We start from the raw sequence: 16,213 nt of genomic DNA, 5'->3' as shown, positions 1-16,213 counted from the left end.
ATAGTGTCCGATTAAAAAAACTTACTTCAAACGTAGATACAGTCAACAAATTAGAATCCTAGTCCACTTTAGAACCCTTTCTCATTTGAACTGTGCTCTATTTGCCATAAGAAGTCACTGAAGTTTACTTCTACAGTAGCCTGTAGTGTGTGTACCACACCTTACCCACACATGTGCATAGCTTAGTATATATTGGCATGTACTTGTTATTTAAGACACATTAAACGTATACTCCATACGAAGTAGTTATCATTTACGCTCCACATCACATGGCGATCCTACCAGGATCGTCGTGTAAGGAGGAACATTGATGGAAACAACTTGTAGGTTGAACGTATGCTTTATTACTGATATATGATCCTTAACCTATGGAATATACAGTGAGATTACATGAAGGTGTGAGTAACATACAGTGCACAGTATACCGATATATCGATTCACAGGCCTATGATTCTAATTGGTTGACTATAAGTCAACAATTAATATTACCTATCTCATGAATTATTAACCCAATTTAACTTAAAACTACTGCATAAAACGTTACCTTATTTACCGAGTAACGGTTAACTTTTAACGAACGTTAAACGCAAAGTAAACGCGTGAATGATTTTATGTTAGCGGCTAATGGTTTTACTTCCGGGTTAGTTAGCCATACTGAAGATATCACCCACTAGAATCCGTATTACGAAGCTTATATGACTAGAAAGTGTACTTCCAATTAGTTGGGCACTAGAAGCAAGCATGTACTATTAGAAATACGTGTAAGGGTCATCATACTCCCTTTGCCACGGCTCATGGGAGCCTGGGGTCCGCTTTGACAACTAATCCCAAGATTTGGCAAAGGCACTAGTTTTACGAAAGCGTCTGCCATCTGACCTTCCAACCCGAAGGGTAACTAGGCCTTATTGGGATTAGTCCGGTTTTCTCACGATGATTTCCTTCACCGAAAAGCGACTGGCAAATATCAAATGACATGGGTACTAGAAGTATGTACCTACTATTAGAAATATGTGTACCTACTTTAGCAATACATATTACATTACGTTACTGTGAAACATACCTACATATATACAATCACGCCTGTATCCCATAAAGGGGTTAAGCTTCAGTACCACTCTAGGCAAATAAGGGGCTGAAAAAAAAACGAAATTGTGACATTTCAAACGACGACCGGTCTGGCTCAGTCGGTAGTGACCCTGCCTGCTAAGCCGCGGTCCTGGGTTCGAATCCCGGTAAGGGCATTTGTGTGATGAGCACAGATATTTCCTGAGTCATGGATGTTTTCTATATGTATATAAGTCCACATTATGTATTTATCTATTTAAGTATGTATATCGTCGCTTAGCACCCATAGTACAAGCTTTGCTTAGTTTGGGGCTAAGTAGATCTGTGTAAGGTATCCCAAAAAATAATAAAAGAAAAATAAATAGACAAATAATAAATAAATAGACATAGCAGTGACAGCTTGCTAGCGGCAGCCTCTCGCCTACGCCACAATTTAACCCCCTACAGTCGACTTCTACGACACCCACGGGAAGAAAGGGGGTGGTGAAATTCTTAACCCGTCATCACAGACAGGCAATGATGATAAGCCGTTTAAGCTACGTCTGAGAACGCTTTAAAATCGAACAATGGCGTGGTGCACTACCGCACCGCACATACTACATTCAATATCATACTTTCAGTTACAGATGTTATGCGGTTCGTAATAACGCCTTAAATACTTGTAAAATTTACAAGGGACAGTAAATATTTTACGCACAGGCTTCTTAATTGTTTTTTTAATAGTAAATTCCAATCAACTGGCTCTCTCGGATCATCAACTCTTTTATTAGTCAATTAATCAGGTCGTTTAAACTGGTAAGCTAGCGCCCTCACATTTTGGTCTATTTTGTATCAAAATCAACTTCGGATTAGGGATTTTAGTGGCACATGCTACGTATTTATCATAATAATATGTAGTATAGCGACTATAGCGAGCTACATGGAACAATATATTTAAGAATTAAATTCGTTCACGTAGTTATGGACTTTTACAGCTAGCGTTGACCGCAGACAAGTTATAGTCACTCTTGCCATGAGTGGTTCGTATCGTTTAATTTGTTTTTATTATTACGTATAGATTAGCAACCTGTTACTAAACATTTCCAAAATGTCTAGAAAAAGTCTACAAACTACGTAGTTTTTAGAATATTAGACGTTTTATAGAACCAAACTATAATACCCTACACAGCCTACGTTATACTACCTAAAAAACCCATCAGCAGCATTAATTTTTCTCAATTTTTTCTATTGATATTTATAAATTTATTACTAGGGCACAATTAGGTAAAATTTTAAATTAAGTAATTAATTAATTTTAAATTAGTTTCTAATGGGGTGGCAACGCGCATGTGACACTGTTTGAGTTGCAGGCGTCCATAGGTTACGGTGACCGCTTTACATCAGGCGGACCGTATACTTGTTTGCCACCGACGTAGTATAAAAAAAAATAAAAAAAAAAGAACTTCAGAAAGAAAAAATTGTAAATTAAGAACTTCCGAACAAGAACCGGGCCTTATTTGGTCAAGTACCATACGATCTAAAATGGTGTTTGTTATGGTCCCAAGAACCTCAATTAACGCAGTCCTAGTTCAGTGAACTCGGCACAATACGAGTAGTACTAGTTGAGCGTCGCCGTCGTCCTGTCACAGGCGTAACTAGACGCGCCACGGTACGTAGGGTGCATGTAATGGGCGGGTCTCTTCAGCAAGGAATTAAAGTGATATGTGCTTTTCTATATCAAAAAAGCCTTTATGCAGATTGTATAAGGATCGTTTAGGTATGGGAAACCAAATTTAATCATGTTATTGTACTTGAGTTCTTGATAAAATTGAAATATCTTATAAGAAAAAAAAAATACTGTACACGACTCCTTGTCTGTGTAGTAGATTCTAAATAGTAATATTGATGCAGTGAGAAAAAGAAAGGTCATATCTATTTCGCGAGATAACTTCTGTCGCCACACTAGAAAAACTAAGAACCAACAAAGAATGAGTAGAAGATGAATGGTACACAAAACTAGCAGGAATTGTATAACTATTTTATATCAGTTTTGCATGAATAATGTACACCAAATTTATATGTTCCCTGACATCATGAACCATAATTAACGCAGTTCCAGTTCAGTGAACTCGGAACAATAGTTAGTTCAAGCAAGACTGTCACAGCATGTTATGTCAGGCCATATTAGGCGTCACAACAAGAAATTACAACTCAAGAACAGCACATGATTTTGCGTAAGCGTAACTAGCGTAAGTGAGTTTTCACATTATGCGATCCGATATCGGATTTGGGAAGGATTTCAAAGGCAAAAATCAAAGATGGCAGCTTAAATTCATGGAATATCGAACCTAAGTCCGATATCGGATCGGATAATGTGAGAACATACTGAGTTTCATACACGATCTTAAAATATCGTATATCGTTGGCGAGAGGCTGGCAACCTGTCACTGCAATGGCACAATTTGGATTTCTTTCAACCCCTTTTTGCCAAAGAGTGGCACTGAAACTTAGTAGTTCATGTTTTCTGGCTATGCTTTATGGGATACAGGCGTGATTAAAGGTATGTATGTATGTATTTACGAACTACCTGGGGAATGATATGAATTATTCTCGATATTAAAAATATTCGCGACTATAATTTTGCTTTATTTAACTTAAACTGAAAAGTCACAAGTAGGTGCGTATCATATCATAAAACATTGCATATGAAAATCCGAAAACTTCATCCTGCAAAGACATACTTTCCTTATCCTACTGCAAATTTGAACATCTAATAATAAATTTAATTCTCAATTACTAATGACTTAACGGATGATTAAAATTAATCAACTGTTTATTTGTGCAAGGAATGCTTGTATTATTTATTACTTACTTGCCCACAACATGGCCAAATTTATTACCTGCTGTCACTGTCAGTAATCTTACGACGACGCCACCGTTCGTACCTATAGGGCCAGCTGCATCAACCACATTTGACAGACACATCATCGTCACGCAGCAGACGTCAATGGAACTTTCCATACAATAAAAAATTAACGAACGCTTTAACGGTGACAGACGGTTTGATGCAACCGGCCCTTACTCTTTAACTGTTATGTTTAAACTATAATTATAACCAATAACCGTTATGATGCTACTTCAAATCCCGCGACATTCTCAAGTCAAAGGTGCCACTTTGTCACAAAGATATCTAACTGCCCCTTATCGCCTTATTGACATCCGACAAAGTACCTCTTGCCCAAAAACGACATCATAAACCCGAGGTGATAATAATTGTCCCCGAACACTACTTACTCTTTATGGCCTTCTTTGTCGTGAGTGTGCCATCTACTTACAATAAAGCGTCCGGGACCTGTTTTATGACATGGCCTTAAAAGTTGCATCTGCTCATGATGAGCATAAATATAGTTAAGTTATACTAATTAATAGACGATGTGAATATTCTAGATTTTCTTAATGCCAATTTTGTTCTAGTTTGTATTTATGTCATGAGAAATATGCTTCTAGTTTTAGTAGCCCAGATACTTGTTCTTCTAGTAAAGCTTAGAAGTCCAAACTTACGAATAGCTTACGGACCATGGCTCGTAAGCCATTCGGAGTGGGAGTGGAAAACACGAATTGGAGATCTTGCAGACCGCATTGGCGATGGCAAATTGCCCTAGTCTCCTTCTGGAAGGAATTGTGTCTGAAACGTTCGTCACCTAATAATTCTACAGTTTTCACTTTTATGTTACAACATTTATCAAGATGAAGAAGAGTTTCGTTCTGCGACGCACCTTAATCACCATCCTACAATTATATACAACGTCCATAAATACCAAAACCGGAACGTTAATGCAATAATAAAATCATTATGTGCATTAATCATGGTACGTTGCTTCTTACTGACATCCCCTTACCTGCTGCTAAATCTTATTAACATTTAAATTGCTACGTAAAAGGTACTTTCGCATTCCTTGTCGCGAGAACCTGCGCAGTAAATAATGTGTTATACTTAATATAATAATAGTTCAAGTTCATAATAAAATGTACGTTCAAGTCAGTAATTTTAAACATATAGAGGTACTTGGGTTGGAAGATTTTTACTTGGTCATTTATTATCTCTTTCCTTCAAATGTAATTACGAATATTTTCATGAATGCAAACGAATACAGGAATGAAAGTGAAAAAATTAAAAAGTGGAAAATGTCTGCCTTGGGGCATCGATTGCAGACGTTTCTGCTAATCAGAAGTTAAAAAAAAATGAAAGTGAAAGTTAATTACATACAGGAATAGGTTTAAGCTTCTGAAGCATATTTCACCATTTTCACCAGTCCAGTATTAAATTTAACTAGTCGCTTTAATATACAAGATAACAATAAAAGTTAACATTCTATTAACACTAACTAGTCCTATTTATGATGTTAAATAGTTTAAAGTGGACTGGAAACTCATTTACCCGCCATTAATTCGTGAACAACTAACTACCGTAAGCAGATTTAAATGCACGGCAAAAGTTTAAATTTATGTACCGGACGCGGTCTTCAATTAAACTTGTTATAATGAAACTCAGGAAAAACGGAGTAAATTGCCATGGAAGCGAGATGCAAATAATTCCCAAGTTTTGCAATTTATACTCATTTTAAAGTAAAGTTCGATGGCGCAGACGGACGTTTCGGGGCCCATCGCCGCTCGAATCGATTATTTCGCCGCTCTGACTCTTCCGCGGGATACTCGAAAATTGTCTTCCTTGTTTGTAATATAATTTGCTAACGGATGCTGAATTCGAAATACGAAACAGCTGTCAATTCCGACTGATATTGTCCAATTTGCAGAGGTATGGTTAATTAAAAACGTTCCGAGAAATGGGCCGCTGAATCGAGTCACATTTCGCTTGTGTTATTTTTACGCACTCTCATTTGCTTGGTGTTTTATCAATTGGCTTTTCAGTATCCTTTAAAACATTGCCAATTGACTGTTCACTTTATCCGGAAATATAGGCAGGTACCACACGGACGCGTCTATTTCAAAACCATTTGAACTATTTAGATGAAATCGAACAGCGACATTAGGTTTTATTGTTTCGCTTAAATTGCCTTTCTTCTTAGGTTTGTTTTTCGTAAACATTCCAGCTGTCGTTGGCAGACCATCCAATGAACTCGTTTCTATTCGCTATACGACTGGACTTGGTCTAAATATACCATTAAAATTCAAGAACGGCAACCGCGCTATGCTTCTAAGTGTTATGGACTATTTATTGGTATTTTTACAAAACCTTATAGAGCGATGATAATATTTTCATTTAATGACGATTATACTATTGTATTAAAATTTACTTTTATAATCGTATTATTTTGTACAATTATTTGAAGCTATATACAAAGTCTCAAATAACAAATAGAAATGTTTTAATCTGTCTCATCTCATTACTGGACCTTCTTCAAAAGAAATTTTTCCGTCGTCCATCACGAATTTAGCACATGTTCGTTGCAAACTCCGACGAGTTTTTTCCGGTGTCCTGCCGTTTCGCCAAAAAACGTTTCGTCAAATTTCATTTCCCAATAATCATATCGCAATAGTTTCATTTCCCAAAGTATTGTTTGGCAAAGGTATGTTTCGCAATGAATTTGTTTGGTCAAATTATCATTTGGCACAATTTTACTTACTCAAATTTTATTTAGACAAAACTTTATTTCGCAAACGTTTTTAATGGCAAAACTTATATCCCAAAAACATGTTTGGTTAAAATTTCATATCGCAAATTTCGAAAATATTTAGGCATTCGCATTTTCATTTCTACGTGATTAATTTAATTTACCGAAGATTTTTTTGCCAAATTTATCTTAAAATTATCAAATGATAATTTCAGTTTTATTCCCAAGGCTTCAGTTGGACAAGAATAGTTTGCTCAACTTTATTTTTGTCAATTAATTACTGGACAAAATTATTTTGTCAACTATTTTTTAGTCAAAAAATGTTTCTACAAATTACACCATGCAAAACCACGTTTGACAATAAATATTACAAGGCATAAATGTAATATAATAATTTTATTAGTATTGTAACAGAAAACTCGTGTGCGACAGGGTCAGTTTAGGTGCGACGACGAGCGAAGCGAGGAGGAGCGTGTTGTTAGGTTGACAGTGAGCAAAACCGGAAATGGCTTAAAAGTAATTAAAAATTAATAGAACATAATGGTTTTGAAAACATAAGGTTTCACAGTAAGGTGCCACAGTTTCGTTTTCTTTTAACCCCTTATTTGCCAAGAGTGGCCCTGAAGCTTTAGTAGTTTCATGTGCTCTGCCTACCCCTTTATGGGATACAGGCGTGATAGTATGTAGTATGTATGTATGTAAGGTTTCTTTTTAATAAAATGTATCCGGACATGTAAGTGAAAATGTCATCCTTGACATTTGCAGCAGGAGGAAAAAAAGTACGACATACACATTATTTCACACAAATCTTGGACACAAAGTATAAAATCAACAAACAAATTTCTAGTGCGCCATTTAATTACAATATATTGGGAAATGGAAATTTTGCCTAACAATACCTTTGACTAAATAATATTTGGTAAAATGAAATTTGACCAAGTAAATATTTTGGGAAACAAATACTTGCCAAAAAAAGTTTTGCTAAATGTCAATTTGCGATAAGTTGTTTTGCCAAACGTTTATTTGGGAAATGACAATTTGGGAATAATATTTGGGATGTGAAACTTTGGGAAACGTTTTTTGGCGAATCGTCAGTAAACCGTTTTTTCCACTTTCTCTTTCCTTGAGGTCTTTGCCTGTGTGACTTGCGATAATGGTCACGTTTACAAACCGAACAAATGCTTAGCAGTGACTAGTTTTCCATTGTGCTTGACGAAGACAGTATTTCACAATAAGCAATCAGACTAAGAACCCTTCTGCGAAACTGTTGCGAACTTCTTTCATTGAGTATTCACAAAGCAGCTGCTCTCAGCTAAGCTTTCAATCAAACTGGATTTCCACCAAAACAATAAGCCCTTGCCGCATCAAATTGCGCGGAGTGAGTGCGAAGCGAGGTCCCGCGAGCACTTTCTCATGCAAAAGTCGAACCGTTACTTTAATTCTTAGCTCGAGCACTTGTCGGTTTTACGAGCGTGGAGCGATTTAATCCACTTAAAACGCAGAGCACAAACTCCAAGCCGACAAAGCTCTCAGCCGCTCTCATTTAAAAATGGAAATAAACCCCCGGCCATCTTTGACTCGATGTGCGGCCGCTGGTTGAATTCTAAGTGCGGTTCTCCATTGATGCATTTGCGATTCTATTTTCACTTGACGCAGACGGGAACGCGGAAATAACAGTAACCATGAACACAATGATAATAAAATGATATGAGGTGAGACCCATCTTTTTCATGCACTTCAGCTGGCGGGAAATCCAATTAAATTACCTCCAGTATCATTTTTGCAACATTCCTAAATGATCTGAATGTTGTGACTTTAGTCGAGCTTTTTTCACTCCTTGCTTTCTTTAAATGGGATCCAAACTTTAAAAAAATTGTGACTTGTTCCAATTTTTTTTAAGTTTTTCAAATCTCTCTCTTTTATTTTGAATAACATTACACTACATTACAAGTGTCTATTGTATAGCCACCCTCTAGTATTTAATGTTCTAAAAGGGTTTATTTAGTTGTGACGCTTAATACCTCTGTATATCATTATTTAATTTTAAGGAACATCTCTCAAAGAAAAATAAATTCTACCGTCTAGACGGCCCGACTTTATCAAACTCATTATATCCACAGCCAAATGAAAATCGGTGGCCTAAATATTTTTAATATTTCTCGGTTTATTTGCGCAAGCATCTCAGATAAAGGCGCAAACCGAAATATTTCCACGGAGGCAATGTTTATCCGGGACCGAGGAATTATTCGCCCGCGGTCCACGTCTTGGGTTCCCGGGACCACAGATTATTTCCTATTAGATGAACTTAGACCATTTGTGGTTATTTAACTATTCCAATTTGGCTCACAATCAGTCGCCTAAGAAATATAATGGTAGAGGATCAAACTCCGGCCGTACCAGATACAGATGTGGTCGCGCAGGTGAAGTCAAACCCAGACTAAAAGTAACTTACAGGTGTGAAGTAACGCAGAATGGAGAACAGAGTGGCGTTCTTGAATGCCTTGTACCAAATAACGAGTTTATGGAATTCAAGTGAGTAGACTGGTTGACGCGAAGAAAATGAATTAAATAATATGAAAACTTGCAGAGGATAGGAATGTGAGATGTACGAAACGGTTCAAGATAGGGAGCCTATTGGAGGCAACCCATTCCAAGGTCTTAATGAAAGAGTTCGTTTGCGTTTGCGCTGAGATTATTTCGACTGTTTATATTAGTTTCCTTGCGGCTTCCCCTCCGCGGTCAATTTACTCGATTCATATTTATTTAACTTGTTCCGAGTGTAGCGTTTTCTTATTGGGGCGCAGTAATTGCTCTTTTAATTGGTCAGGCATAAGTGTTTAGTTTCAGTGAGTTTCTCACGTTTATTAGTATTATTAATTGGTAGAATAAAAGCTTTTCGTGCCATTCCATTCAGCCAATTAGATCGAATGACTTGATTTTTTATTTATACAAAACATTTTTCATTCGCATGTAGCCGCATTGTAGCCAATATAGCTTGTTTAGTTAGGACGACAAGTTCATTATGAATAGTCAAACATTCTCAATTTTAAAGTCCCTGCTATAACTCAGACCTTGATCCTTAATTGCCTCCCTTAACGTTTTGCCCCTTTTTTCGGGTTTCAAGCGGAAATTGCGTGGAAGGAAGGAATTATTTTAGCCAAATAGGGCTCTAGGTATTGCTAATTACTGACTTTTTGCAGTTTGTTAATTTCTCCGTGTTTGTAGTAATTGGCTGAATTTCCGGGACTTTAGTCCATGCTCGACCTTACAATTATATTAGAAGTTTGTGAACATTATGAACATTTAATTGGATGTTAAGTGCTATAAATGGTCACTATATACGCTTTAGCTTAATTTGGTTTATTTATTGTAAAAAGAGACACTTAATCGCATATTAATGCAATTTATAGGTACCTCTAATATGTCAATCATGGAAAATTTAAATCCAACCTGAATCATATCTGGATTCAATTTTTAAATTCGAATCAGGTCGATAAATATCTTCACCACGAAATACCAGTATACCTTAGTGAAAAATAATTAAAGATAATGCAGTGTAGATTCCAGTATGCTAACTTACTTTTTTTTTTCCAGGATGGAGACCGAGGTTACCTAGAAGGCCTAGCGTCCCGCTACGCTGACCTTTTCTCAACCCACTACGGTGACGTCCTGGACCACCTCGAGGAGTTACGGAGACACGAGTGGGAAGAGATGTCTCCTCGGATGAGGGTCCTGGGTGGGCCTGGGACACCGCAGACCCCGCCTTCGGCCAGCCCTGGGTCGCTAGCGTTGAACAATCTGACGACCAGTCTGTCGCAACCGATTTATGTGCCTGGGAAATACTCGGTGAGTTTCTTTATGATCTCGACCTTTCCTCTCGTCGGAAGTATTGGCGACACCAAGCAATTCGGTGAGTTACTCGTCTGTGGAGACACTCATAGCTATCCTAGGATTTGTCTTCTCGAATGAGGGTCTTGGGAGACTTGAGACACCTCGACCCCGCTTTCAGGGTAGCTGGTGCTGAATAATATGATGGCTATTCTCTCGGCTGTACCTAGGAAATACTCGGTAAGTTCAATATTTATGCTCTCTTTTTATCATGGTCTCGTCAGCCTCTGCTCGTTCTAAAAAGCAAGAACACTGGCCTAGGGCCCTGGGTCAAAATACTCCGAGTTTCTTTATTATCTCTTTTGCATAAACTCGACCATTCCTAACGTCATGTGAAACGATTCAATGAGTTACTTCTCTATGGAGACACCAGTGGGATATGTGTCCTCGAATGAGGGTTACGTGTAGTCCTTGTGAAGTTCGTCGACTGGTTGAAGGCGATCGATCGGTGAACTGGATAGTTGGAGGTGAATAATTTGAAGACTATATATAGTCTGTTGCAACAGATCTATGTGCCGGGAAAATACTGTAGGGATGTTTATTTTTTATGGTCGCTCTTGTAAAAGCCCGGTCCTTATCTTTCATCAGCCTGCTTTTCTTCACGTCAAACTATATCGACTACGTGAGTTTTTTCTAATATCATTCAGAATTGAAGGTCGACAACTTATAATTAGATTATTGAAATTATATTGGCAGGTGTTATTGATAGAGAAATATTATCGTAAAGTTGTCGGAGTTACCTATAATACCGTTAATTACTGTTTTCCGAGAAGCAGAAGTTATTTTATTTATACAGAAATTATTAAAGTTTGTTCTTCGGTACTTTCAGTAGGCTGTGACATTTAATTGATTTACATAGTTATTTAGAATATTTACAAATTAAAGTAAAAGTGATCAAGTCTTCCAAGACAATTAAAGGCTTCTTTAAAGTGTTTAACTACATAATGAATCAATGCTGTTGTTGTATTTGTAGTGTTATGTTCTAAAACAAACTCAATTATGTGAAGAAGGTAGTTTTCGATATAGGTACTAATGAAGGCGCTACTGAATACAAAACCTACGTTAGAATTATAAATTAGAAATCTACGATCTACATTGTGGTAAGGAACATCTTTCTGAAAAGGTCACATATTATTTATAGTCAAAATAATGAATGAAAATATTTATAAATAAGTAGATGAATGGTTAATAGTAGAACTACTTACGTAACGTAATCATTGTCTAGATCAGTATGTCCTTACTACTAATAAAGGGTTTGTAATACACCAGGAACCCACTGAAATAACGTCACCAAATATCATACCCAACCAAAGTTCATTGACATGTTAATTTTGTTAATTATCACCACAAGTTTAGAACTAGAGTCAATCGCATTAGTAATAAAATAAGGTTGTTTTTTACTGTAATTATATCTCATTTAGTGAGCTTTGGTTGAATTGGTTGTTGTCTGAATATTCCCCATTTAGTTTTTAGAACATAACTATAAGGTTTCTCATTATCCCTCGTTCTCACTAACCACTCTCACTAATCATATCATATTACCTAACCATCATAGCGCTTAAGCTAGTATTGTCCAATAAAATAAAATATTACCCCATTAGCTCTGTAGTTTTATGAATACTTTAGCATGCATAATTTCACATTTTATTTATTACCCTTCATAGAAACCTATAACTGAAGTTCGGGACTAGCATTCAAATATTATACCTATAGTCAGATTGATTTGATGTTGATTTCATTTAGCTAAGGGCCATGCAACGCACGTCTCACCCTGCACGCTCGGTGCTCTGCCAAAAAATTGTTATTTAAGTACCTTTTGAACACTAAGAACACCTCAAGGCATCTTAAGTCACACTAAGCTCATTTGACAGTGTTAGATAGCACAGAGTTTGAAGCATTTACATACTTCTATCAAGTTATGACATTTAAACGAGCACACACGATGCTATCAAACATTATCCTGACTCTTCGCTGCTTTCCAAGGCCAGAGCCTTATCAGACTAATTTAAATGTTCACTCGCGGGTATTCGGGTAATGTCAATGTAAATATTAAATTCAATGTTTGAATGCTGCTCCTGTTCTAGCCTTGGACTAGCCACTATAAGACATATCTGTCACAAGAAATAGAAAACACCCACTAACCTTCACCCACGCATCTAACCTAGTACTTTATAACATACCAATTCAGTCTTATGTTCAACAGCCGTCCAGCTGCCTGACCGACAAGGAGGAGGATGAGATCTACGGCTTCGGCTACGGCGTGTTCGGGAAGCAGATGCTGCAGCGGCAGCAGCAGCAGAAGCAACTACTGCTGGCGCAGCCGACGCAGCCGCTCATACATAACCAGCAGCACAACTATCAGAGGTGAGTTTTTGTTTAATAACCTGATTTAGTGTCTCATTACTCGGGCTCCCCGGGCTCCTCTCGCTTCTTCCACTCAACCCTGTTATTTGCGTAATCCTGCCAATCTGTGTCCAAGCCAGCCCATCATCTCTGTTCCACTCTGCCTGAACCCCGGCTGGCACCCTCTACGATCGATGTGTTACCGATATATAATTTTCTCTGAGTAAAGATGCCTTATGGTAGTTGGTGCAAGCATTGCAAACAAACCCCAATACAATACAAAGAATCAAAAGCAGCTTCTGCTGTCAGTGATAAAGTAGGTACTGCTTTGAGAACTTTCTAGGAGTAAAGGTACTAAGGTGCCATATGATGGTTGGCTGGCACAAGCATGCAAACCCCGATATAATAAAGCAAATATTACGCACGGCGCCATCACTCCACCGTTTAGTTGCACCGTTTTGATTATAACAAGTTTTTAAATCTGTATCAATAGTATCAATATTATCAGAAATCAATTTACTATTATAGCTATCCTCAATGTCATCTAATATTTTAGAATTAGCATAAAACATGGCAATCGAGCGATTTTATTACAGTCAATAACGATAAAAATCAAGTTTGATACATATTCCTTTTGTAAATGACAGTTGCCTAAAAGTATTCCATGTCAACCGCTTGACTAGATTTAAATGTTTCAAATCCAGTCAATAAAGATAAAAGCGTTCTAGCGGTAAATATTGTATTTGGACAGACAGCTGGTCCATTCCGTGTTTTATAAATACGCAAATAAAATAATAATAGAGTGAAAAAGACAAAGCGCGATACGACTACACAGCGATATGGAAATTCGCGGTCAGATTATACCCATTGGCAATTTAGCGAGAATGGCATGGGGCGGTCCATAAATTATTTTGACTTTAACAGGTGTACTTGTTAGATAAGCTTTTACGCTGCATGTTTAAAGGCTAATCTAAATTGAAATCAGACATTCGATTGGCGACAGAAGCTCTGGACCCTGAATAGTTTAAGTTGGCTCGAACAGTGATAAACGCGGTTCGCGATGCTGAACCGGTTTTGTATATTTACTGTGATTTTGTGGAGCCGTTTCCATTTAGACTGGACATGTTCCTGCGTATACATGTTGCTTTGAAAAATATGCGTAATATGCGTTAGCTTGAACTGACTGGGAGTGATTACAATAAATTGATATTTATATTATTATGTCAAATAAGGAACATTGTAGAAAAAAAACCCCTTGTATTTAGGATGAAAAGGCCCTTATTAAACTTGAAGCAGACACTTAGCCTTTGAAAAAATATTGATAGGTACTTACTGTGTTTGCAATTGACAGAGTACTTACAAGATTATTTATGGTAGAAATTAATTTCAATACAGTTAAACTTTAATTATAATAGCCCCTAATGATATACTAAACATATCATTTTAGCTCACATGTCATTTGTTTCACACTTTCAAAACAAATTAAAATAAACATACGAACTTGCCCGCTTCATACCAAGAAGCGAACACTACCAGTGCGCTGTGACAGTATATTACTTTATTACATATTATTTATTACTTCACAACATTGCTGATGGATTTAGCATTAAGCTGAAAATAATAATTTCATTTTGAAGCTAATTTTAAACCAAATAAAGTTTTGTTAATAACACAATACACTTAGTAAAAATGTGTTCCGTAAAACTATTGCGGTTTGTATTTTTTTTTGATTGGCTACATTTTCGGGTCATTATCTCTAACGTTTATGGTCTATAGATGTGTCTTCAATTTAATATCAATTACCTGTGTCGCAAATGGATGTAACCTTCTCAGTATTAACCCATGGACTTTCGCACACTTTGCACTAGGTAATAGAAAAAGTAGAAAGAAAGCTCACTCCCAGGAAGAACCTCTTCCCAACTTTTGAATTGACGCGACATTGAAACGTGGAACTTTTAACGCGATCGAAAGATGTGAGACCTATTTTGGTACAAGTCACCTACAAGTCTTTACTGATATATTACACAAAACAAACTACTGGGAATTTAATGATACCCGATTCATAGTCAAAGAATCATTCATGCTGCAAAGGTTCGTGTGCAATTCCAGACGTTAACACTTTTTTTTGTGGTGGGTGGTTTCTGTGATCCTTTCTCTAGAAAATAAAGTGTCAGATGCCTTAGACCGAACGTGGACACATCTAGCGTGAGTCATTCTAAAATGTATACAAATTCATACCGATCAGATCAGCTGTATCCACTAAAACAAGCTCCGATTTAATTGTTACCGTAAAACAATTTTGCTTGTCTCCCGGAAACTAGGCTATTGTTATCGCCCACTGAACACGGCTCGTGCTTAATCTCGAAAAGCCAGCCATTCCACGTAAACTGTATTCCTAGTTTTGTACACCATAAACTTGTTAGGGAAATCTACAACTGCCGATGTCACGACACCGCCCACGCTACCATGTCCAATGCTAATTAGATCTGCGAGCTAATGAATTACCTCGTAAAATCAACCGTGCCGAACATAGATGTTTTCTAACCGTTAAATAATGTTGGTTTTATGCTTTCGGCTGCGGTACATGTGGGTTGTCTGATTTATTAACAATTTAAAAACTTTATGATGTGTTTTAATGACTTAAATATGGGTAAGTTTTTGGGTTACTAAAATACCTAATAACCTATTAAGTTTTTTTATGCGTAACCACTTGATTTAGTAATTAAACACTCGTTTACAATTAGTAGGAGCGAAAGAAAACTTCAGCATTAAAATAAGCAGACGTATTTCGTGAAACAAGATTAACTTAAAGTGCCTCCAACATTCCGCAACTCGTATTTGAGTAGAAGCCAGAAGAAACTCGACTAAAGTCTTTAAATAAAATTACCCTTAGTCTGCGTATAGCATATGGGCCCATCTTTGCGTAAAACTCTGTGCCCGGTCATGTTCCAAAAACACTGTGCTCAGCAGTGTATTAACACAGAAATTACGATTCATGCTGAGGCAAAGCTGCTTACCCGACCGGAGTAAACTCAGCGACATTATCATTACAAACGACTAGCGACTTTACCGCATAAGTAGGGAGTGCTGAAATGGCATGTCATTTGTAGGAATTCTGAGCTCTCTGGTTCCGGGTTGGTGATAAGGGTACAGATTTACTGGAAAGCGTTAGATGGAAAACACTCGCGAGATTGTGGAGGTAACATCTGGCATCGCTAGCAACTTCCAAGTCCGTTTTGTTAACTTTATACGCTGATATATCTTCTTGAACGGCTTTATTCAAATACTTTCGTTTTAATTACTTA

The 16,213-nt window shown here is 37.1% G+C and overlaps 1 protein-coding gene across 7 annotated transcripts in view; it reads left to right on the top strand.

The window, feature by feature from the left end:
- Positions 1-16,213, top strand: part of LOC125224894 — a 206,470-nt gene that overhangs the window by 165,948 nt on the left and 24,309 nt on the right. For 6 of the 7 annotated variants that reach the window (XM_048128395.1, XM_048128399.1, XM_048128401.1 and 3 more), the window contains exons 2-3: positions 10,272-10,523; positions 12,754-12,929. In XM_048128395.1, the coding sequence (XP_047984352.1) occupies positions 10,272-10,523; positions 12,754-12,929 (428 nt within the window). The remainder of the gene's footprint in view (positions 1-10,271; positions 10,524-12,753; positions 12,930-16,213) is intronic. The other variant, XM_048128396.1, reaches the window with a different exon arrangement.

The sequence above is a fragment of the Leguminivora glycinivorella genome, chromosome 3 (assembly GCF_023078275.1).
Source record: "Leguminivora glycinivorella isolate SPB_JAAS2020 chromosome 3, LegGlyc_1.1, whole genome shotgun sequence".
NCBI classification, from domain to species: Eukaryota; Metazoa; Arthropoda; class Insecta; order Lepidoptera; family Tortricidae; genus Leguminivora; species Leguminivora glycinivorella.
Note: the sequence above shows the minus strand (reverse complement) of the source record. Positions and strands in the feature narration are given on the sequence as shown.